A 23,659-nucleotide genomic window follows, 5' to 3' on the forward strand; every position below is an offset into this window, starting at 1 on the left:
CCGTGGTACTCCTGGCAGTTTCCTGTCTGTGAACCTTGTTGCGTTGTTTGAAATAGCTGTTTACAGCTGTTTCCAACTGCCAAAAAAGCATGCAGCAGCTACATCACCTGCCAACAGTAAAAATGTAATAAATGTTAAAATGCAAATCAGGGATTTAAAAGATTTTACAATAGGCAAACACTGACTAAATCATTTATACATAATTATTGTAAAAATGAAGCACTTTTTTTATTAATTATTTTTAACGGAGTTCCTCTTTAACATTGCAGTTTGGTAACCTGTGTTATCAGACTTTTATTAACTCAGGACTATAATGTCCCACTGTGGACCTAGCCTTAAAGTAGATTTAATGTTTTACTCTCTCAGCTGAATGACACAATCTTTCACACAGTCTTGGCACTAATGACCTTTTTTTTTTTTTTTTTTTTATCTATCCTCTACACTTAGAAGCTGTTTTCTGCCGATCAAGAGTTTTATGGCTGTAATTCCTTTCCAGTGGGAGTTGATGTAGTCTGACTAGGTCCCAACTGGAGAGAAACGGTCACTTCCCAAACCTGCATGTTTAACTCTTTTAAGCAGAAAAAGAAACCTAGCCTATTTATTTCTAAGCTTGGTATTGTACACATACGTCTACCTCATCATGTCATATGTCACCTCAGGTACACTTTAAGTTAGTAATCCTTGATTGCCACGTAAGATGGCAATCTGTGTATGGCCTGCCTTATAGCTTTATTCAACTGCAAGATCCTTTAGCTCAATTTTCTAAAAGAACACAAGATGGCGATATTGGATTTGCACAGGTTATGAGACATAGTACTGTATTTTAAAAAACAAAATGAAAAGTTTAGTTAATGCATTACATTTTTATGTTATGTTGTTCTTCCGTCATGTGGGCTTTTTGTTGTTGCCTAAGCAACCGCTTTTGTGCTCAGTGATCTTGTCATTTTACTTTGATTTCTGTTATATTAGTCATTTGAGCTAAAAGGGAGTCATGGTCACATACCTAGTCACATTTCTGTTGCTTTTATCAGCGATCTCTCTCATAGGAACGTATCATTTTTCCCGCAGGCAATATTGGGTTGATATCCATTCATCTACTTGAATTGGAATCACTTGCATTATTGCTCTGCTGTCTGTACTTGAGCAATCAAGAGACTGATCAATGAAATTACATTCTAAATACCTTACTCAGTCAGTCTTTTAAAGTTTCATCTTAAAGTTTACAGGCTGGAAATGCTGACAGTGTTAAATCTCAAAGAAACCTGATAAACATTTAGCACAGGATGTGTCCTCCTGTGTGCAATAATCTTGTAAACTACCATGCATAAAATAATAAAATAAAAAAAAGCTATACTGTACCAGTAAACCTATATGGTAAACGTGTCACTGTAGATCATATAAAGCCCATACATTTACAGATTTTGCAGCCCAATTGAGCATCTGATTTGAAAATCGGTCGCAACAAGCATGCCCGATCGATGATTTGAATGCTTTATGGCCGATACCACAACAAAGGCGATAGACCGCACCTGCCTGGCTGCTCCCAAGTGTAATTGTTCCCCCTGGGTCTGGAGCAGTGTAAAATCTTACCTGCCATGACTTCCTGCCTCATCTGCTGTGGCACCAGGTGCACGTGTGTGAAGTCACATGTACTACAAGGTACACGTGCCTCAGTGTACGTTCGATGCAATGACAGACCCGTGTCCACAGCAGAGGAGGCCGGGAGATGCAGAAGCAGGACAGGTGAGATTTTACACTGCGTGGGTGGTGGTGTTGGGGGGGGGGGGGTGGGGGGTAGGCTTGGGGACATTCTACATTTGGGTTTGGGAGCAGCCAGGCAGGGGCGATGTCACAAGACCGATTTCTGATAGATTTCGATTATTTCTAGAATTGCCATGTGGTGTAAGGTCAGGCAACAGATCTCTCTCTGATCAGGGACAGATCTCTCTTAGTCAATCTGTCCATACATCGCTAGATAAATAGGCACTATAACACATATGGGTTTGACGGTTTGATTGCCAAGAGATGCCAATCTCTTGCTAAAGAATATTTCAAAAATATATATATATATATATATATACAGTATGTCAATAACCAGAGAGCATCAGTGAGATGCAAATAACTTGTCCCTAAATTGCTGAAAGTTGCATGCAATAGATTTCTCTTGAGATTCTTATTTGAGGGCTCCCAATTTGTTCCCTGAAGTCGAGCTTTAGTTTTGCCTTGTTTTCGCACTCATTGCTAGGAAAAAGCCCAGCAAACACTATAAAGCTGCCCAGAGATGAGCTGCTGTCAGTGTGAGAATGATGGGCAGAGCTGCAGCTAGCGCTATTTAGTGGCTTTGTTGTTCCTCCGGGATCAGCTGCAGTGAATGTGGCACAGCCTGGTCACAGTCTGGATGTTGTTTTTCTCTCCATTGGAAAATAAAGGCGATCTCTTGTGCAAATGTCTTCCAGCAAAGCAGTCCTTTCCTGACCCAATCTGTGCTAGGTTTGCTCAGGTCATAGCGTATTACAATGACATTTGTCACTGCTTGATGTGTACTTATCATGCATCCATAGATACAATCAGACTATTGCAGCCTCTCAGCTTCTGGCCATTGTCTCTTCATTAGATCAGTAAAAAGCTTTACAAGCTTGTCCAGAATGACGTAAATCTGTGTGCGCGGTTTCTGACATTTCTTTATTCCAAACAACAGATATGGAGCACTTGTGCAGACTAGTCTGCTGATCTCTGATTGCTTTCAAGATGATCTGTTAATAAATAATGAAATGCAAGCATATGCTGATCTCAATTTACTAGTAAAGATCCAGCTTTGCAATCAACCTGTCAAACATGTACGTGTTGTACGCTCTATACTGACTCACTATGCCCATTAAATGAGAGCACTAAAGCTAATGAACCAATAAGCTGCACATCTTCTAATACAGCCTTATGTGAAAAAAATAACAATAAAAGTTTGAAATGAATTAACTTCATGTTAAACATATGAAAACCTGCATACCATTGGTGGTAATAGTGTAATGTAAGATTATGGAGATTGTCTGAGACTAAAATAAATAATGCCATGCCTTATATTGGTATTATAGTAATATCTGAACATGTTTCTGTTAAATCCAGACATATTTTCTCCATAATCTGCTATTAATGCATTACTGGATTTGCTCTCTTATGCTGGGCATACACGGGTCGACCTTCTCTTATCAATCGAGCCGCTGATGGCTCGATTGATAATATCCGCCAGGTCCGATCCCCGCGCAGATCGATTCCCCGCTCGATCCCCGCAGGTGGACAATAGCGGGGAATCGAGCGGCTGATAAGGAAGCGCCCGCGGGGACGAGCGGGAATCGATCCGGGCGGCTGCATGGGCGCGGCGGGAGTCGATCCGGTGGCTAATCGAGCCGCCGGATCGCTCCGTATATGCCCAGCATTAGATTTGAGAACTGACTCCCATTTTTACTCATGCTGCCCCTTTACCAGCAGTCGCTACATGTATATATCACACACTGTTCAGGTGGCCATACACTTATCGATTTTCTCCGGTCGATATGCAACCGATTCGATCATCCGACTGATTTTTATCTGAAACCAGTTGAACAGATTGATTGGTCCAGATGGAAAATCTAGGTCGATTGGTGGTGAATTGAAGGTGGTGGCAGTACCAGATCACACACTGGGCTTGATTAACTAAGATAAATAGCATGCCTTATCCAAGTTAACATGCCTTATCAGAGTATCATAGCGAGCGCTACGAACTGCCTGCTAATTGGCAATGACGAGAGCTCCACTCGTCCCGCCCTGAGCCCCTGCGGGTTCGTACCACTCGCTATGCTACTCTGATAAGGCTGGTTATCTGATAAGGCATGCCATTTGTCTTAGTGAATCAAGCCACTGTAGTTTGATAGATTTTTAATACATTTTATTCTGAAATCTATTGGAAGGCCAAGGGAAACTGTCAGACCAGCAGGCAACACAGAGGGACGGCTACGTTTTTTGGTGCAGTGGGGTTGGAGATTAGATCAGAGCTACATAAGATAAAGTGTGGTCCTTGCTGCACTCACTATGCTTAAAGGTGAATGAGATGAAGGTGGGAAGCAATCTTAATGTGTATAGGCACTGTCTCCGGCAGAACATGCAACACACAGAAGCAGAATGTGGGCATCATTCAATGCAAAACATTCATTTATTGTAGTGTCAGTCCAGTAAAAACCAGCTTAACCAGACAATTGTATGGTTACCAACAGCAGCATATGCTTGGGTCACTGTGCCTTTAACATGGGTGCGGAGGTGGGTGGTGAGGGCACTAGGATGACCAGCGACTGCCGTTTTCCATCTCTATGGACGCTTGGTCACACTGGGCAAGAAACTCCACTTACCAATGTGTCCCCCCAGCTGTTGAGGTGTGTTACATTTATATCAGCTGAGGCAATCATTTTGATCATTTCAGGCAAAAGTGTTTCATCAGTAGACGTGCCCCACAACAGTGTTTAACAATCCTCTGTGCCAGATCACTAACGTGTATGACCACTATTTTTTTGTGCATCCTGCTTAATAACTTCTGTTGATATTCTTCCTTGCTATTGGCCAATCAGATAAAGGCCATTGTCTTCTGGAGTGTCCAGGATGAGTAGTGAATGTGCTCATCATTTCTGTTGGCAAAATCTTTAGTCTGGTACACAACGTGCAATGCTTCAAACTGTTGTTTTTGATTATTTCAAGTTATCAATCCCTGCCTGTTTTTCCTATGGAGAGGAAGATAGTGTGGGATGATGGGTAAGAGAGATCAGCCGGGAGAAAGAGCAGTTGTGGTCCGGCCGTGTTTTCCAGCATATCTGAGGGCCAATGGCCAGTCTGTGAAGGGACAGCTGTACACATACATGCTGGGCTACACTAAACCTGAGTTGTGCCATACCCACATTGCATGGATGTGCTGTACTGTTGCAGGGTCTGCTTACCAATTGAATAGTGACACAGTGGCAAAAAGTGCACTTAGTCACTATGTGAACTGTCCCATAGCTAATGCAATCTGCAACCCACCCATTTTTAGTACGCTATCCACTCCACCAAGCTGTAGGGCAGCAGGTTATTGCCACATTTTTCATGCCTCAGAGGGAAGAATATTTTCAGCTAATTTATCCTAAGCCATTCTTTGTGATATTTTGGCTCAAGCAAGAATTTCCAGCAGTCCTGGCAGATGATTTGCATGTAGGGTATACTTAACAGCAGTGTGAAGGATGGAAGTAGTGGCTGGTTGCTGCCTGAGTGAATGCACTTGGACCAATGCTGTAACTACATATTATGCAGATGAAGTGTGAATGTTACAATGTCAGGAGATACAATACTGTGGCGCATACATAATATGTCACAGTGTTGTCTGTTCACACATACAGTGTTATATTCTGTGTAGAATAAAAGACACTGAAATTCAGATTGCTACAGAGCAACACTGAGATTAGGCTTTCCACAGAATCTTACTGATCTTTGGTATTTCATAGATTTGTTAAGCTGTTTTGATTGTACAGTCCACATTTTACCAAATGTATGCAGTATAGAGGTTACCACCCTGAATACACTATAAACATCTAGGTAGGCCCACATACTACATTGATGTAAAGATTGTGCAATCAAGATTGTATGGTGTGAGGCCAGCTTCAGGATACTTTTTTGCTCTGAAAGCAGACCTGAACTCAGAACTTCCTCTCTGCTTTAAAAGATAAGTAACCGCAAAATAACCTTTAAAGAAAAACATTTCATTGTTACATCTTATAGTACTTCTACTGAGATTCTGCAGAGTGGTTACTTCCTGGTATCCGGGGTACACAGAAAGGGTTAACCTCCTTTGTTTACGTGTTAGCTCGGAATCTGTCAGACAGCTGACAGCTCAAATTACACTAGCGCATTACTTGCTGTGAATGCAGAATTAGACAGACTGTTCTCTAAAAATACACATAGGGTGGGTTTCTCTGTGTTCTACTTGTTTCCTGTGCAAGAGTTTAGGTCCGCTTTAAATGACAACTATCGCAAAAAATGGAAAATACATATAAATGTTCATTTAGTCCAGCATAAAATGCACTATAAATGACTTTTTTTCTATGTTGCTGTCGCTTACAGTAGGCAGTGAAAATCTGACATATCTGTCAGGTTCCGGGATAGTACATCTCCTCATGGGGGATTCAACGTTATTTCTTTATTTACAATTACTGAACAGCAGTTGTGCAGTCCAACTGCCAGAATAGTGTGCAAATGAGTAGGGAAGCTAGCTGACATATTTGTATCGATCAATACAAAGGCAGTGCTTTTGTAAAGCATAAAGGTAATACTGAGAATCTCATTAGAGGAGATGGACTATTCCAAGATCTGTCAGCTTTTTGCCATCTACTATAAGTGACAGGAACATAGGGAAAAGTAATTTATAGTGTGCTTTGCGATTTTATATGCACGTATTTTAAATTGTTTGCTCTTTACAGTAGAATCTTGTTATAGTAAACACTGATATAGTAAACCTCTGGATATAGTAAATTCAGTCCTCAGATCTTAGCAAATGCGTCTTTATAAATATACCATCTATGACCAATGCTGATATAGTAAACTTCTAATATAGTAAACTACTTTTCCTGGTCCCTTGGAGTTTAAAAGGGGTTCTACTGTATTTGTCCAGCTTTAGTTTCCAATCTGCAAAATATAAATGTGTGAGTGTTGTGTATGCCATTTCCAGCGGTTTGGCTTAGCAGCTAAAAACAAAGTAAAAGAAATGTAAACACATTACAGCGTTATCTTAATATTGAATCTGTTCACTGCAATAGTGAGTAAGCAGTTTTTCTTATATTGCCTTTCTGGCCACTAGGGGCTACCATACACCTTAATATGGGATGATGATAAAGTTTGCTGGCAACAACTTTTACACTAAAGCAGGATTCTAGAATTGCTAAATATATAAAGTAGTTCTACTGCATGAGAACATTAGATGTGTGTTTGGCAGGGGGTAATAATGCAGAAATCACATTTTACTTTGAAATTATACCTTTCAGTAGAACAAAACTTTTTATAGCAAGACAACAGACTGCACTCATAAATATATTGCTTCTTATCACTGAAGTCCGTGGCTACATGGGACTAAAAAGGAACTTTACCAAAAAATAGTAATAGTAGGTGAAAAATATACATCGATATATTGCAAAGGGAGAACTTAAAAAAATATATTGTATAGCTAAAATTGTTATGCACCCCCTCCCACAGTGTGTTGTCATGACCATGGTCTTGACAGTTTGCTGTCTGTGAACCTCATTGCATTGTGGGAAATAACAGCTTTTTTTCCAACTGCCAAGCAACCAGTATCTCCCTCTGTGCATAGAACTCTCAGTAATAAACATTCTGTACTTATAGAAATGGAGACCGAGAGCCCAATATAGTGTAGTATGTTTCAGAAATTGAAGCAATATTGAATACGTAAGTAATATACTTACAAACCTGGGTTACCCGTCAGGTAACCACTGTATAAGCAGGTGGGGAGATTAGGCCTGTCCCCACTCAGGGCTAAGATGTCGCTCTCTGTAGATAGAAGAAAAAGGGTTTTTTTCACCCTTCCACCAAGGGTGGATGGCTTGATATATAAAGATACAGAGGCGCCAAAAGAGTAAAATTTGCTAAAAAGTTTAAAAAGTGTTCAGGTGGCGGTGGTGGACCGGAAGCACCCAAAAACAGACACGATGCTGTTCACAGAGGCGCCAAGCTCGTATTGGACCCCACGCTGTGTGATACTCCGGTTGTTTATTGCCTGATGAAGCGGGATGTTGCCCGTGAAACGCGTTGCAGATATTGTTTAGGAGTATGCAAATAAATTATTGTACCTTCAATCAACAGCATCGTGTCTGTTTTTGGGTGCTGCCGGTCCACCACCGCCACCTGAACACTTTTTAAACTTTTTAGCGAATTTTACTCTTTTGGCGCCTCTGTATCTTTATATATCAAAACATTCTGTACAGGTCACCTGGCAGGACTAAAGATGTCACCACCAGTGATAAATTCCAGAATTTAGAGCAGGGATAGGAATTATTTTACAATGGGCAAACACTGAGTAAATAATCTATAAATGAATATTGTAAATTTAAGCAAATTTTATTCATTATGTCATTTTCACTACATTTTCTCTTTAAAGGGAACCTAAACTGAGAGGGATATGGCTGTTTGCATAATGTCTTTGGCTGCAGTAGTGGCTGAATTACACACCTGAAACAAGCATGCAGCTAATACAGTCTGACTTCAGTAAGAGCACCTGATCTGCATGCTTGTTCAGGGGCTGTAGATAAAAGTATTAGAGACACAGGATCAGCAGGACTGCCAGGCAACTGGTATTATTTGAAAAGGAACATTCATATCCTTCTCGGTTTAGGTTCCCTTTAAAGAAAACCTGTACTGAAAAAAAGTTCCCCTGGGGGGGTACTCACCTCAGTAGGGGGAAGCTTCTGGACCCTAATGAGGCTTCCCCCGTCCTCCTGTGTCCCACGGCGGTCTCGCTGCAGCCCCCGGAACGTACAGGCGACAATTTGTCGGCCTGTGAAATATTTACCTTTTCAGGCTCTAGTGGGGGCGCAGTTGCGGCTCTTCTGACGGAAATAGGCGGAAATAGCCGATCTTCGTCGGGTCCGCTCTACTGCACAGGCGACTTGCGCCTGCGCAGTAAAGCGGCCTGACGGAGATCGGCTATTTCTGCCTATCTCCGTGGGAAGAGCAGATACTGTGCTGGAGCCACGGAGGCAAATATTTACATCGCCGCTGCTCCGGGAGGATCTTCAGCGCCGCCGTGAGACCGAGGAGGACGGGGGAAGCCTCCATAGGATCAGGAGGCTTCCCCCCCACCCGAGGTGAGTATCCCCCAGGGGACGTTTTTTCGTTACAGATTTTCTTTAAGGACTTTACATTACAAGGCAAGATTACCACGCAGAGAGACAGAGGATGTGCAGATGATTTTTTTCAAGCTTCAGCACATAGTGTTGACATGTGTTGACTTCAAAAACAAGACAGCAGCACCCTTGTAGGCAAACACATGAAGCTGAAATTGCCTACTGGAAAGAAGTATTAATGGATACATACTGTGGATACGATTTCAGTTAATTCAAGATGCAGACAGTGTCACTTTTTCCTGAAGTATGAATTTAGGATGGGCTGTTTGAGTTTATACTGTTATTGCCAAGCAGGCAGCTGTGGTAACAGAAAATGGCATGCTGACCAATTCCTTATACCGGTAGTTGTTGAGTGAGTTGTACAATCTGCAGCTGTCAGTCTTAAAGAAAACCTGAACTGAAAATTAAAAGTCAAAATAAGCATACACAAGTCATACTTACCTTTCATGTAGTCTACTCCTCAGTGTCTTTCTTCTGTCCTGCGTCCTGTTTGTTCACTGTGATCAAGGGAATTTGCCGTCCTCCATTTTGAAAATTGCCATTACCCATAACAGCTTTCTGGTCAGCACACAGTTAAACTGTAACATCGCCCACTTGAGATATAGGGAAACATGGACACATCAGTTCTCCTCTCAGCTGTAACTGACAGCAACTGATATTTTACTGACAGCAACTGATATATTTCAGATCTGACAAAATATTGTCAGAACTAGAGGGGATTATTGCCAGAAGAAAATGGTGCGCTTCTGAGAGGAACTGATGGCAAGGTAACGCTGTAATGTTCATTTGAAGTTACCTCATGTGTTTATTTTAAATATTTTTACTCAGTACAGGTTCTCTTTAAGGTGGCCACTTACGATACAATAAAATGATCCGACTTTACAGCAATACGATGAAAACGATCGTATCTCTCGAAAAAATCGAATGCTTTTTTTTTCATTCGACTGAAAAATCCGATCGGAATTCCCGTTTTTTCGATTTAAATCGATCCGGAATGCCAGATATTTCTGTTCAATTTCTCTAAAGATTGTATGGTGTGTGTTGGATTGTAAGTTTATTAATATACACACCCTAGCAATTTTCTCAGAGTTTCCAATCATTTTTATCAAAATTGGGGAAAAATTGAACATAGGTGTGTGGTATATTGGTCATATTTTTTAATTTGTTACAATCAGTCAGAAAAATTGATTGCAATTCTTAAATTGAACAGATATTTAAAAAATTGTATGGTGTGTGCCCACCTTTTGGGCCTGTTTCTACTACACGCAGATTGGATGCAGAAAAACTCCAATGAATGACTATGGGCCTGTTTCCACTAAACACGATTTTTCTGATGCAGATTTTCCCATAGACATTCATTGGAGTCAGTTTTTCTGCATCCATTCTGCATCCAATCTGCGTGTAGTGGAAACAGGCCCTTAAGGTGCCTATTAATGGTACCATTTTTTCACTAAATGTAATCTTTTGATGTGATTTGAATTATTGAAACTAATTTGAAGTTAATTATCAATTGTTTACATTTACTGAACGATTCTTTCTTCAAATTCGATCATAAAATCCAGCTTTCTGATCGATTTTATCTACTAAGCAATCGACTAAAGAATTGTTTATCATCGATTGGATTCATAAATGGCAAATTTTCTATACAATTCGATCATTCAAATTGCATCGAAAGATCACATTTAGTGAAAAATTGTACCGTTAATGTGCACCTTTACTGGCCATCAAAGTAGAGTTACAGAGGTGATCTCACTCAAGTATGAGGAAGCCACACATCGGGCCTAATGCTAATTTTCAGTGTGCTTGCTTTCCCTTAAAATACACAAGGAGGAGCAAAAGTAGTTTTTAAATAAAAAAAAAAAAAAGAAAATAATACAATAAATGAAAAATGAATCTTTTTAGGTTTTTGAAGTGATATTTGCTCTCTCATGGGTCCCAAAGTACCAACATACCTCACTGTTTTCATCTATGAGACAACTTACTCTGGGGTTTGTATGTCAATGAGTAAATCAAATGCACGCTTTCCTGTAGACAAATGTGTTCTTAAGGGGCCCATACACTCAGCCGATTTTCTGACCGATAGATCGATCGCAAATCGGTTGGCCAATCGACCGATCGATGGCCGATTTACATCGATTTCGATGGATTTCCATCGAACTGGCAGGGTAGAAAATTTAGATCGATCTGATGAGATTGCTTATCAGTTTGTATTGGCCTTAATGGAAATCTGATGGCAAAAAAATGCCATCAGATCGAATTTCAATAGATTTCAAACTGAAATCTATTGGAATTCTATCCTGGTAAAAAATGTTCTAAAAACGCATCAGATAGATCATCAGATGCATTTCTTATCTGCTGCCAATCTGATGAGTGTATGGGCACCTTTACTGTGAGACACAGCAGATCCAGACTACACAGCACTTCAAGTCTTGCTTTCAGTCCTTTCTAGATTCAGTTAGTGGGCGAGTCATTCCAGTGTAACCATGAAACCTGCAAGGTAGGAAGAGCAATAGGAGAACAGTTCCACAGCATCAATACAGTACAAATCACATCAACAAGAGGAAGTGGGACTTGTAGTCATATGAAAATAGATGGTAAGCAGATGTCAGACATCCATATGCTAAGAGAAAACTGTCTAGGCAGGTGAGGTCTTGCATGGCTTGCTGCTCAGTTTCAGGCACACAGAGCTACACAATGGGTTCACCTCCAAAGTAAATACTTATAAAGTACATTATTGAGACTTGGATAAGTAGCTTTGGGATGGTTTGACAGTTAGGGCTCTTGCACACCAGAGCCCTTTTCGTGCGATCCAACGCAAAGGCAGTTCTTTGCGTTAACCACGGTAAAATGAAAGTCCATAGACTTTCATTTTACCTTTCACACCCGACGCTGCGTTTCGGTGCGCTGCGTTTCGATGCACCTGGGAGCGTCGATTCCCCGGAGCCGGCGGTTTCCGTCGGGTTCAATTATAGCTACCGCCGCTGATTGTGTCGCACTGCAGATTCCCGACGATGCCGCAGGGCATATAACGCGTGCAGGAAACGGTTCCTGCACGCGTTGATAGATGTGAAAGAGTCCTTAGAAGCTCGATATGTTTTGTTCTGTAAAGAATATGTGGCATGTAAAGCTGTGATGCCTCTGGTTCTGATAGCTTCTCCCAGGCTAGCTGAGAACATATCACCATCATTCTTTATAGCTAGCAGGTATACTTTAATTGAAGCTTAGCTGGATTCTCTGTGACCCTCGGTTTCTTAGTAAGACATATGGTAGAGTGATTGCGCTGTGACACACAGCCTGCAGTGGCCTAAGTGACCTCTGCTTTAGTATAGTGACCAGCAGCTGGGTCATGACCTTTACAGAATGAAGAGAAATATTTTCTTTTAGCTGATCTTTTCTGCACAAGGCTGAGTATCAGAATGGAAAGGAGACCATTTGTTGCTTTAAGACAGCATTTCTAAAACCTGTCCTTGGGCTTCACTCAGCCTTGTTTTGTGTGCATATAAATCAGCAGGAGAGTCTATTGGCTTTGTCACATCACTGATAGACCACCTGTATTGTGGAGAATATCTCTATACAATGTACACTGTTGTAAGACTGGTGAATAGGTATGAGAACCTCTATGCTAAGACGTAGCCTGCTTCTTGCTTTGTTACCAGGTACTCTGTTATGTTTTGGTGACCCAGGGCCTTCAGGATTTTATGTAGAGGACTAAGCGAAGCTTAAAATTCCTCTTCTAAATACAGAATTGCTTTCTTTAGCACCGGTTCACAAGGGATTCTGGCGGCGGCTCAACTAAATGCTTATCTGCAAACGTGCAGAAAAGCATTTGGTAGACTTTTGCAGCAATCTTTTTGTTTTGTTTTGCACCCCAGCAGAGGGGCACGAGAGCAGCGGTAAGCAACTCTGGAGCAACCTGTTGTTTCCAGGGTCACCTGAAACGATACGGAAAAATTGCAAGTGGCGGTAAACGACAGTATCGGCACTGTCTATGAACTTGAATGGGTAGCTCTTTAACAATGAGCGACATGGCTGTGTTGTGCAACAGCCCTAAAACAGAAGGTAACTGCAAGTCACCTTCCCTGTATTCTTTTTCTGAATGAAACCCCCATAATGCAACACTTTAGAACAAAGAACAGAGCCATGCAATTTTTTCTTAATTTGTGAGCCAAAAATGCATCTAGAGCAGGCATGGACAAACTTGGCCCTCCAGCTGTTACGGAACTACAAATCCCACAATGCATTTGCTTTTATGAGTCATGACCGTGACTGTCAGACTCATGCAATTCATTGTGGGACTTGTAGTTCCGTAACAGCTGGAGGGCCAAGTTTGCCCATGCCTGATCTAGAGCCACTGGTGCATAGCACACTTATTACCCTCCATTACTCAGAATCATTCATTTTTTTTTTTTTTTTACCAATTCACACTAATTATCAGGGTTGTGGAGTTGGTACAAAAATCTTCCGACTCCGCAGTTTATGAAACCTCCGACGCCTCCTCTAACTCCGACTCCAGGTACCCAAAATGGCTCTGACTCCGACTCCTTATTCTAATATTTACCAGGGCTGAGGATTTTGTACAAAAATAATCCGACTCTGACTCCTGACTCCGACTCCTCAGTTTATGAAACCACCGACTCCAACTCCGACTCCGGGTACCCAACATTGCTCCGACTCCTCGACTCCGACTCCATCTCCGACTCCACAGCCCTGCTAATTATAACATGAAAATGGGAAGTTTAAAGTAAGGATTTTTGAAATTGATTCCATGTGTTTTGTCCTTCTGAGCATTGTATGGACATGGATTTGTTATGTAGTCCTCTCAGCACTATGTGCCAGTATCTAGTGCCTTGCAGTGATTAAAGTACATCTGAACTGTGAGGGATATGGAGGCTGCCATATTTATTGCCTTTTAAACAATACCAGTTGCCTGGTTGTCCTGCTGATCCTCTGCCTCTTAGGCCTGGTACGCACCATGCGATTTCCCATCAGATAGAGGGGTCGATCATTTCCAACAGATCCAATCGGATTTCTGATCACTTCTATGCAAATCGATCAGAAGAACGATCGGAAATCAGATTTGACCTGTCGGAGATGATCTATTCTACCCCTCTATCTGATGGGAAATTGTATGGTGTGTACCAGGCTTTATACTTTTATCCATCGACCTTGAAGGAGAATGCAGATCAGGTGTTTTTGACTGGATTAGATGAATGCTTGTTTCTGGTGTGTGATACAGATACTATTGCAGCCAAAGATCTGCAGGATTGGCGGGCATTGTTTAAAGGGAACCAGAGAGGAATGAAATATGAAAATAGAAAAAGGATTTTATACATACCTGGGGCTTCTTCCAGCCCCATAAGCCTGGATCGCTCCCACGCCGCCATCCTCCGCTTCCTCTATTGCCGCTACCAGGTCCCGTCACTTCCGCCGGACGCGGCCAATTGTCCGCATCACAGGGGCTCCCTCCATACTCTTACGCATGCAGCTGCGCAGTAGGCAGCCGCAAGCGTAAGTGTATGGAGGGAGCCCCTGTGATGCGGAGAATTGGCCGCATCTGCCGGCCGACTGGCGGTAATGACGGGACCCGGTATCGGTGGATACAGGCAGCGGAGGACGGCGGCGTGGGAGCGATCCGTGCGTATGGGGCTGGAGGAAGCCCCAGGTACGTATACAAGCTTTTCTTTTATCCTCTCTGGTTCTCTTTAAAAGGAAATAACTATGGTCTGCTCCATATCCCCTCTCAGTTCAGGCATCCTTTAAAGCGGTATAAAATCCTGGCATAATGATCAATAAAAACATGTTTTCCTACTTTTTATATGCTATACGGTTATAATATTTGCTTTTGTTTATAAGTATTATTATTCATTTAGAAATTACAAGTTCCCAAAGTACACAAAGTAGTACAGCGCAGAGAAGCATGTTTTCTCACATGCAATGTTGAAGATTATTCTAAATGTTTTAATTTAAAGTGAACCTGGACTGAGTGAAATTAATTAAAATAAACACATGATGTACCCGCAAATGAATATTACATGCTTGCATTGCATCAGTTCCTCTCAGATGCTCACCGTTTTCTTCTAACAATGATTCCTTCCAGTTCTGACAAGATTTTTTCAGAAGTGCAATATATTAGTTGATGTCAGTTTTATATCAGGTGATGTCAGGTGAAAGGATAACTGATGTGCAAGGTAATGTCCATGTTTCCCTATGGATCATGTGAGCTATAGTACAATTTTACAGTGTGCTGACCCAGAAGCTGTTACAGGGTCATTGCCATTTTTTAAATGGAGGCTGGAGAATCTTATCGATCACAGTGAACAAACAGGACACAGGAGAGGAGAGAGAAATTGATGAGTAGACTACATGGGAGGTAAATATGATGTGTGTATGTTTCTTTTGACTTTTAATTTTCAGTTCAGGTTTTCTTAAAAAAAAATATATTTTTTATTGTGAATGACCAAATGCTGCACAGTGGGTGAATCAGGCAATGGCTTGAAGGGCAATAAAAACGTTTGGTGGGAAGAAGCTGTTTGGGTTGACAGGAAGTTTCTTGGGAATATATATTGTGATGGATCTATGAGCCACCAGAGGACAGGACTTCCTCTGAGTGTGCTCCTATAGCCTTGTCTCCTTGTTCTACACAGTAGCCTTTTTATTTACATCTGTCTAGATAAAGAAGCAGAGTAATCTAGCTAGAATGACTTTACGACTACATGCCAGAAGCCTGGAAACTGTGACCATCTGCTCCCACAGTGTTATGTTGTTGCTCCTGCATATAAAAAAGACAGTGTTTGATCTACTAATAGCCCTTTATTTAATGCCATTACATATGGTGTTTAATATAGTTTTTAAGCCTCAAGCACATTAATACAATAGTGGTTTTTGAGAAAAATAATCCTTAAGAAGCACTAGAGGAGCAGGTTATTAGAATGAGGTCCTTGAGCTGAGCCCATCGCACTTCACAGGGGAACATGGGTCCCATTCATTGTATGTAAAGCAACATACTCTGGTGAATGAAGTGGGATTTCTCTCTAGGTAGTATTATGTGAATGTGTTGTAAACCTTTCTCCAGCAGCTCCAGGTCCTGTGGAGTACTTACTTGTGGCATTTATGTCTGTGGTTGTACTTGTGACGTTTCCTCATTGTTTAAGTGTTTGGGGTCTAATAGGAAATGACTGGCTTATTTTTTGTTGAATGTCCTCGTTTGTTGTAATGTCATTTCATTTTTCCTTTGGGTTTCTTTTGTTCCTAATTCCTCCGAGCTCTGATCTGTAACTAAACAGTGTCTGCAGCACTCAGAGTAATTCTGCTCATTATGCTCCCTGAGCCGTATTGAGGATAGAAACAAGAGCACTCAGGCCATTCTGGCTGTATGACATCCTAGGTAATAGCTGGATATTATTCTGCTGGTAAAGTCTATGGTGTATTCAATAGCAAAGTGACATTGAAAAGAGGGACCCAACATGTACATCATTGTTGAGACAGTGACAGTTTTTATCACTCTGTTCTCTGTAGGTTCTTTATGGTGATGCTTTGTGAAAGAAGAATTTGACATCTCTGCAAAGAAAACTAAAATCTAATAAATCAAAAAAGTATGTAAACTGCAGCAACACACATTAGCCCTTTAAAAATCATTCTAGAATCCTCAAGCTAAAGTGTGGCTGGATAGTGTACTGGTTAAGTGCTCTGCCAGGTTTTAGGCAAGACTCCCTAACACTGCTACTGCCTATAGAGCGCGCCCTAGTGGCTGCAGCTCAAGCGCTTTGAGTCTGCCAGGAGAAAACTGCAATATAAATTTTATAATCCGAACATTTGTGTAGCGCTTTTCTCCTGTTGGACTTAAAATGCTCAAGTGCTGCAGCTACTGTTACGCGCTCAAGATGCCACCATTCAGTGTTAGGAAGTCTTTCCTTGAACTCCTAGAATAGGTACTGACCCAGGCCAGGATTCGAACCATGTCAAAGGCGGTGCCCTTTAAGCAGTACACTATCCAGCCACTTTGTTCATTGTCTTGTCTTGTGGACAGTTATGGCCACCCTCTTTATCCGGCTATGGTCAAATCGGCCAACTTCTGTACTATATAAACCTCTCTGTGTTCTCGGTTTCTGTAACTAGTAAAGGCACACAATTGCTTCTTTTTTTAGAATAAAGTACATGATTGAACCCACTGGGAAAAAAATCCTGTTTCCAACACAGTATTCCCTCATTCCCGTTATTAACTTTTGTCAAGGTAATTATTCTTCCCTTTATTTCTTATTTTGCTATCATTCTAATTGTTGACCGAGTTTCAGAATTGTGATCACATATCTCAGGGAGACTGTTAGGTGAGTCGTGTGTATTTATAATAAGTCACAAAGGCTGAACTGCCAGAGGGTCGGTAATTAGATAGTTGCTTCTCTAGACCGAAACTGCCCATGGGCCGTGTATTATTTTACAGCTGTAAAGGTCTGGACATGAACACTGCTCAAATAAGTGCATATGGGAAAAGGAATGCACCTCACATGTGGTTATTTTTCTATTTATCTTAAATATATATATATATTTACTCAACCAGTTCATTGAATCTTATTGAAGCTACTTGTAGGCTGCCATCTTTTAACAGAAGAAAATGCGTTGTTACCATTAAAGGTTTCTTCATATGCCCTGTGTGATGGGTAAACTACACATAGCATTATTATAAGATAAAGTACTATTAAGGGCCATTCACACTGGGGCGCTTTTCAGCTTTTTCCTGTACTTTGCTGTTCGCTGGCGATCAGCAAAGCGTTGTGAACAGTGTATCCCTATGGGATCATTCACAAGGCCACTTGTAGCATTTTTGGAATGATTATGATTTCATTCAAAGAATTAAAACCACAATCACTGTACGAGAACTGGTAAGAACAAATAAAACGTTAGTCGCTAGGCAATTGTGATTGCGTTTTGCGATTGTAAGTGTGAACTGGCCTTACAGTAGATAGATCCTTATAATCTTTAAAAGGCTTTCTTTCTGCCCTGTAATGCAGTGCAGTGAACCAAAGGCTATAAACCTGCTTTTGCGATGGGTCCTTCCCCTCCTTCATTGTTGTCTGTAGCAGTCTGCAGTTCTGCACGGCTGCTGATACTCTTGCATGTCATGTGATGTGCGGGAACAAGCAGGAACTGTACAGTGTTGTGTGTCAGGGGGTGTCTGCAGATGGCAGTGCAGAGGAGAATGGACCCGCAATTAGCAGGAGCTAAATGAGTGTGGCTTCATAGCTTTGTACTGCAGTGAGCAATGCAAAGCTTACAGCTGCAGTGGGGAGCTGGATATTGAGAGGGATCTCTGCTGAGACCTATTGTAATATCTAATAGTGCTCACAGCAGGGGTGCTAAATGATCAGGGAGACTGATTGTTTACCACACCTGGGATAAGAACCCTCCATAAACATCAGTGAACCTGCCATTTCATATTTGAATACATTCCACATCGATTGGGAATTATTTAAAACAAACAAATCCAACCAGAGTATGCACTTTTATTAATAGCAGGTAATCAAACTTTTTGCTTTAAGTTTATGTAGTTTCCAACATCAGCGTATGACAACTTCCCTCTTCCTTTTGTAAAACGTATGCAAATGTTTGCATTTCACATGCAGAGCCATTGAGAATCATTATGGTGAACTAGTGTGGCATGCGAAAAAATAGACTTCCATTAAAATGTGGATTTTCAGTATGTGAGAAAACGCAAAAAATTTCACGTAGTGGAAACGAGACCTAGTGTTAATTTAAGTTAAAGCAGACCTGAAATCAGAACTTCCTCTCTTTGTTACAGCTTATACAAATCCTGCAATACATCTGCAGTGTGTCTACTTCCTGCTTTCATGGATAGGGTTAACAACTCGTGTTTACAAATTAGCTGCTCTGCCGAGAGTCCTGAGCTGACACAGCTGAGCAATCAGATTACACTTGTGATTAGTTACAGATGAGAGGGAATTAGGCTAAACTCTCTAAATACATACAGGGTGCATTTCTCTGTTTTCCTTCTGTCCTGTGCAAGAGTTCAGGTCTACTTCAACAATAGATTGAGTATGATAGAGTTTGTGTTCATTATAATATTGTGACAAATATCTTTGATGGTAACTCTTTGAATACCCTTTCTGATGCATGAGGACACATCACTCTCCAGTCTTGCTTAAAAGTGGTCACGTGACACCACAAACAGGATGAACATTGCAGGAACGTATGGGCTGCCTACGAGGTTTTGGCGACTCCTGGGAAATGTTGGCGGTCTTGTGCTTTTTTACCCACTAAGGGCTGGTTTTTATCATTAGTGAAACAGACTTCGCAGCTGCGGTACATGTTTCAGTTCCCTTCCAATCTATTGGCTCCTGTCTCAGGACTCCTACTCTGAAATGTGTGCAGCTCTAGTGCTTTGCCGAGCTGAATCATATTCCACAGGCAGCAGCATGTTGCCAGCTCCAATGCCATTAGGTGATTCACATGTGTGAGACTGCAGCTTGCAAGGTGGTCCTGCAACAGCAGAGGCAAAACCCAAACGATCAGACCTCTACTCCTTACTAGAAGGCATCTCGTGGCTCAGTGTTTTGTGATGCAGAATACAGTCACGGTTGCCAAAGTAACTAATAAATCTGGCAAAACTCCTAGGCTGCTTATTGCTATTTATAATTCTGCATTCTGTGTGCTTGGTTCTGTGGTTCTCTGCCATCCAACATAGTACATCTGAATTCCTGTTTACTACAGGCCACCTTTACAAATCATCCTTTTTTTAATTTCTGCTGGCTGCTACTAAGTGATGTTTAATGTTTGTGTACCTTAACATTTCACAGCCATTACTGCTGCTTGATATATATTGCTCATAGATCAGAGGTAGTTTGGCTGTATCTGTCTTCCCATCACCTTCTGGCTTGTATTTATGTAGGAGTGAAATCAAAATGTTGCCATCCTTTTAACTTCTCTATATTGCCTGTTTGTAGTTAAGTGATTTCTTTTTCCTCAAGTATTAGAATCCTTTCTTGTACTAGAATATGATCCTGGTGATATGGAATGTTATTCAGCTGAAATTTTACCACACTGGTAAGAAGTGATGCCTAAACCACTAAAACTTTCTACACCCCAAGGGGGTCCACCCATCACGGTGGGTGGGTGATATTTATCATGTAGCTATTTTTCTTTTGAGGGGTCTAAGTTCAGGTTCAACTTTGAGCCAAGGAGGTCTCAGACAGAAGTGATGCAAACTTTAAAAAGGGGAAAATGTCAACAGAAAGGGCCCGTTTCCACTAGACGTGTTGCTATGTGGAGGCCGCTCTGCATTGCAGTGCAAGGAAATTGAAACCAATTCACGTCAATGGAGTAGTTTCCATTGATGCGAATTGCCGACGGGAAGCCACATGATGCTGCATAAGGTTGTACGGAAGACAACCGGAGGACTTACGGAGGGATGCAAGGCGATGCGGCGATCCCCTTGCATCTAAAACGCCATTGGAAACAGACCCTAAGACCTCAGCAGACGCCTTTCCACTCAGGCTTAAACTGAAATGTTTTTTTCTCAGCAGGCGTTGTACTTATGGAGTTAAAATATATAACTCATGTTTATCTCTTTTTGAAGGGGTGGATAATTTAGTCAGGAGCCAGGCCAGGACTAGGAGCTAACAGGAACTGTGCTTCTACAGGCATCAGAAAGTTGCTTATGTTGAAACAAGCTGGATTTGTTTCTACTGTCTTTCTAGCCTTATGCTGGGAAGACATACTGTAGCTCCATTCTGAGCCATTTAGATGGCTCGATAGATCATTTCCGACATGTCCGATCTCCCGCCCGATCGATGCCACGCTTGATTCTGTATGGTGGACAATAGGAAAAGATAAGAGAATCGCCTGCGGAATTGAGCGGCAAAATCGACCCTTGTATTCCCAGCATTACTTTATATGATTAAGAGGGTATCTGCTCATTACATATAAACACTTTACTCTTTTTAAAAAGATTGTTATTTAGAATTCTACAGATATTCACTGAGATTTTAGCAAGATTCACCAACATCTGGTACTCTGCAGCATTTCTACAAAAATACAGTAATATCTGGTATTGTGCAGAGATTCACTGAGATTCTACAAAGATTCAGCATCATCCATTATTTACTTGCAGCATTTCAGAATCAGAATCAGATTTATTTCGCTAAGTGTGACGGATGCCGCACTCAGAATTATTTTTGGTACACATTGGCATTAGACATAACACATTACATGAAATAAGAAACAAACATAATGCAAAAAGTAAAAAAAAAACCAAAAAAACACAGACAGTATAGAAACAAGCTTTCCAATGTAGGGGCCTATATGTCATTTGGCAGTAATGCGAGGTGACCGTGACGCTATGCTCCGAGGACAATCTGAGTGGGGATGCTCTAGTTAAGAAGGAGCACAGCTTGGGGGAAGAATGAGTTCCTGTGTCTGGAAGTTTTAGTTGGAATAGCTCTGTAGCGGCGGCCTGAGCGCATGTGGTTGAAGAAGCGGCTGCCGGGGTGGCGGGGGTCTTGTGCAATCCTGTTTGCCCTGTTGCTTAGCCTAGATGCATGAAGGAGGTCCAGTGGTGGCAGCGGAGTCCCGATGATTCTTTCCGCTGCTTTGATCACTCTTTGTAGTTTGTATTTGTCGCTTGCGGTGGCACCTGCATACCATACGATGATAGAGGAGCAAAGGATAGACTCAATAGTGGCTGTGTAGAAGCTTTTCATCAGCTCTTGGGGCATACCGAACTTCTTTAGCTGTCTCAGGAAGAACAGCCTTTGCTGGGCTTTCTTCTGGCATTTGGTGATGTTTTCTCCCCACCTCAAATCTTTGGTGATGGTTGTGCCCAAGAACCGAACGTTGGGTACTCTGGCCACCTCAGTGCCTTCAATGATAACTGGATTGAGAGGGGGAGGGCGCTTCCTGAAGTCCACAATCAGCTCCACAGTCTTTGCAGCGTTGAGGACAAGCCTGTTGCTCTTACACCAGTTGCAGATACGCTCAATCTCGCTACGGTAAGCGCGTTCGTCCTCTCCGTTGATCAGGCCTTCTACAAAGACTCAGTAATAACTGGTACTCTGGTACTGAGAGTCGTTAATAGTTGGTACTCTGTAGAGATTCACTAATAACTGGTACTCTGTAGAGATTCACTAATAACTGGAACGCTGTATAGAGATTCAGTAATAATAACTGGTTCTCTGCAGAGATTCAGTAATAACTGGTACTCTGAAAAGATTCAGTAATAATCGGTACTCTGCAGAGATGCAGTAATAACTGGTACTCTGCATAGATTCGTTAATAAGTGGTACTCTGCATACATTCATTAATAAGTGGTACTCTGCAGAGAACCAGTAATAACTAGCACTCTGCACAGGGTTGTGGAGTCAGAGTTAGAGTCGGAGCAAAAACTGAGGAGGTGGAGTCAGATGATTTCTGTACCAAATCTACTGCCCTGGTAAGTATGAGGGCTCGTTTCCACTATCGCGAATCCGCATGCATCCAACGCATGCGGATTCGCACATGTAATGCAAGTGGATGGGCCTGTTTCCACTGTAGCGTTGTTGAGGTGCGTTTTTTTCAGCTGTGAAAAAACGCACAAAAGAGCCGCAGAATTCGCCTGCGAGTGGAATGCATGCGAATCGCCGCTAATGTATTTAATAGGAAATTCGCATGCTGTTTTGGTATGCGAATTTTCATGCGAATTGCACGCCGGCATTGCCATGGTTAAATTCTCATACATCGTCATCCATGCGAACTTTCATGCGAATTCGTATGAAAATTTGCATGCATGCGCATACGAAATTCGCATCCGCATGTGAATTTTGCCACAGCGATTTCGCAACGCAATAGTGGAAACGAGCCCTTAGACGTCGGAGTTGGAGCCATTTTGGGTACCTGGAGTCGGAGTCAGTGCTTTCATTAACCGAGGGGTCGGAGTTGGAAGATTTTTGTACCGACTCCACAGCTTTACTCTGCAGAGATTCACAGCAGAGATGAGACGTTGGAACACAAGTTTGATATTTAATACTAGTGCAATTTAGAGTTGTGCTGATGGCAGAATACAAGGCTACTCAAAACAATGCATTTTTTTTTTGGGGGGGGGGGGCAGACACAGCAGGTTCCTTTGTTTTTTTGCTACTGGGTACTAGAAAGGTTAGACATGGATGCTCTGACTCCTCAACTCTGACTCCACAGCCCTGATATTATCCCGCAGCTGCCTGGTACAACCTACCTTTTCATCTCATAAAACTATATGTTCAAGCCCTTTCTGCTCAAAGAGTTGGACTTGATTTCCCACATAACCCAAGCAACTGATGAAATAGAGGCCATCCGGGCCATTGCTTTATTTATTATGCATCTAGGAAGCTGCTACAGGACTTAGAGATGTTTACCTTGATATTACACAACTACTATGTAAATGTCAAATGCAAACCATTCTGCTTGCTATTTTTCCTTTTACAGCATATAAATGATGTGCCTGTGTTTATCTGTTAAGCCTTTCCACTGATTGTTATCTTGGTTTTAGAGCGATACACTCTGAGAACTCAAAGAGTGGGGTTATTAATCCTGTCTGTTAATCTTTGAAATATGGACCAAGAAAACCACCCAAAAGAAAGAAAAATGATCTCACTTTAGGCATTTGGATATTGCTGTGGCGATCATTTACAGCAGTATCACAGTAATAAGGATGCAAATGGTCAGCTGTGAATAAAAATCTCAAGGTCATAAGTGTAGGTGTCATAAAAATAAGATTAGATTGTGTACGCTTGCCTTTT

General features: G+C 41.6%; 1 protein-coding gene across 6 annotated transcripts in view; it reads left to right on the forward strand.

Annotated features, from left to right (window-relative positions):
• FBXW7 (F-box and WD repeat domain containing 7) overlaps positions 1-23,659 on the forward strand; it is a 312,068-nt gene that overhangs the window by 155,949 nt on the left and 132,460 nt on the right. The window contains exon 4 of one of the 6 annotated variants that reach the window (XM_068279060.1): positions 448-580. The exons of the other annotated variants lie outside the window; for them this stretch is intronic. Coding sequence (XP_068135161.1) covers positions 448-516 — 69 coding nt within the window. The 3' untranslated portion in view covers positions 517-580. Of the gene's footprint in view, positions 1-447; positions 581-23,659 lie in introns of those variants that run through there. 6 annotated transcript variants of the gene reach the window in all.

Source organism: Hyperolius riggenbachi, chromosome 1 (genome assembly GCF_040937935.1).
Source record: "Hyperolius riggenbachi isolate aHypRig1 chromosome 1, aHypRig1.pri, whole genome shotgun sequence".
NCBI classification, from domain to species: Eukaryota; Metazoa; Chordata; class Amphibia; order Anura; family Hyperoliidae; genus Hyperolius; species Hyperolius riggenbachi.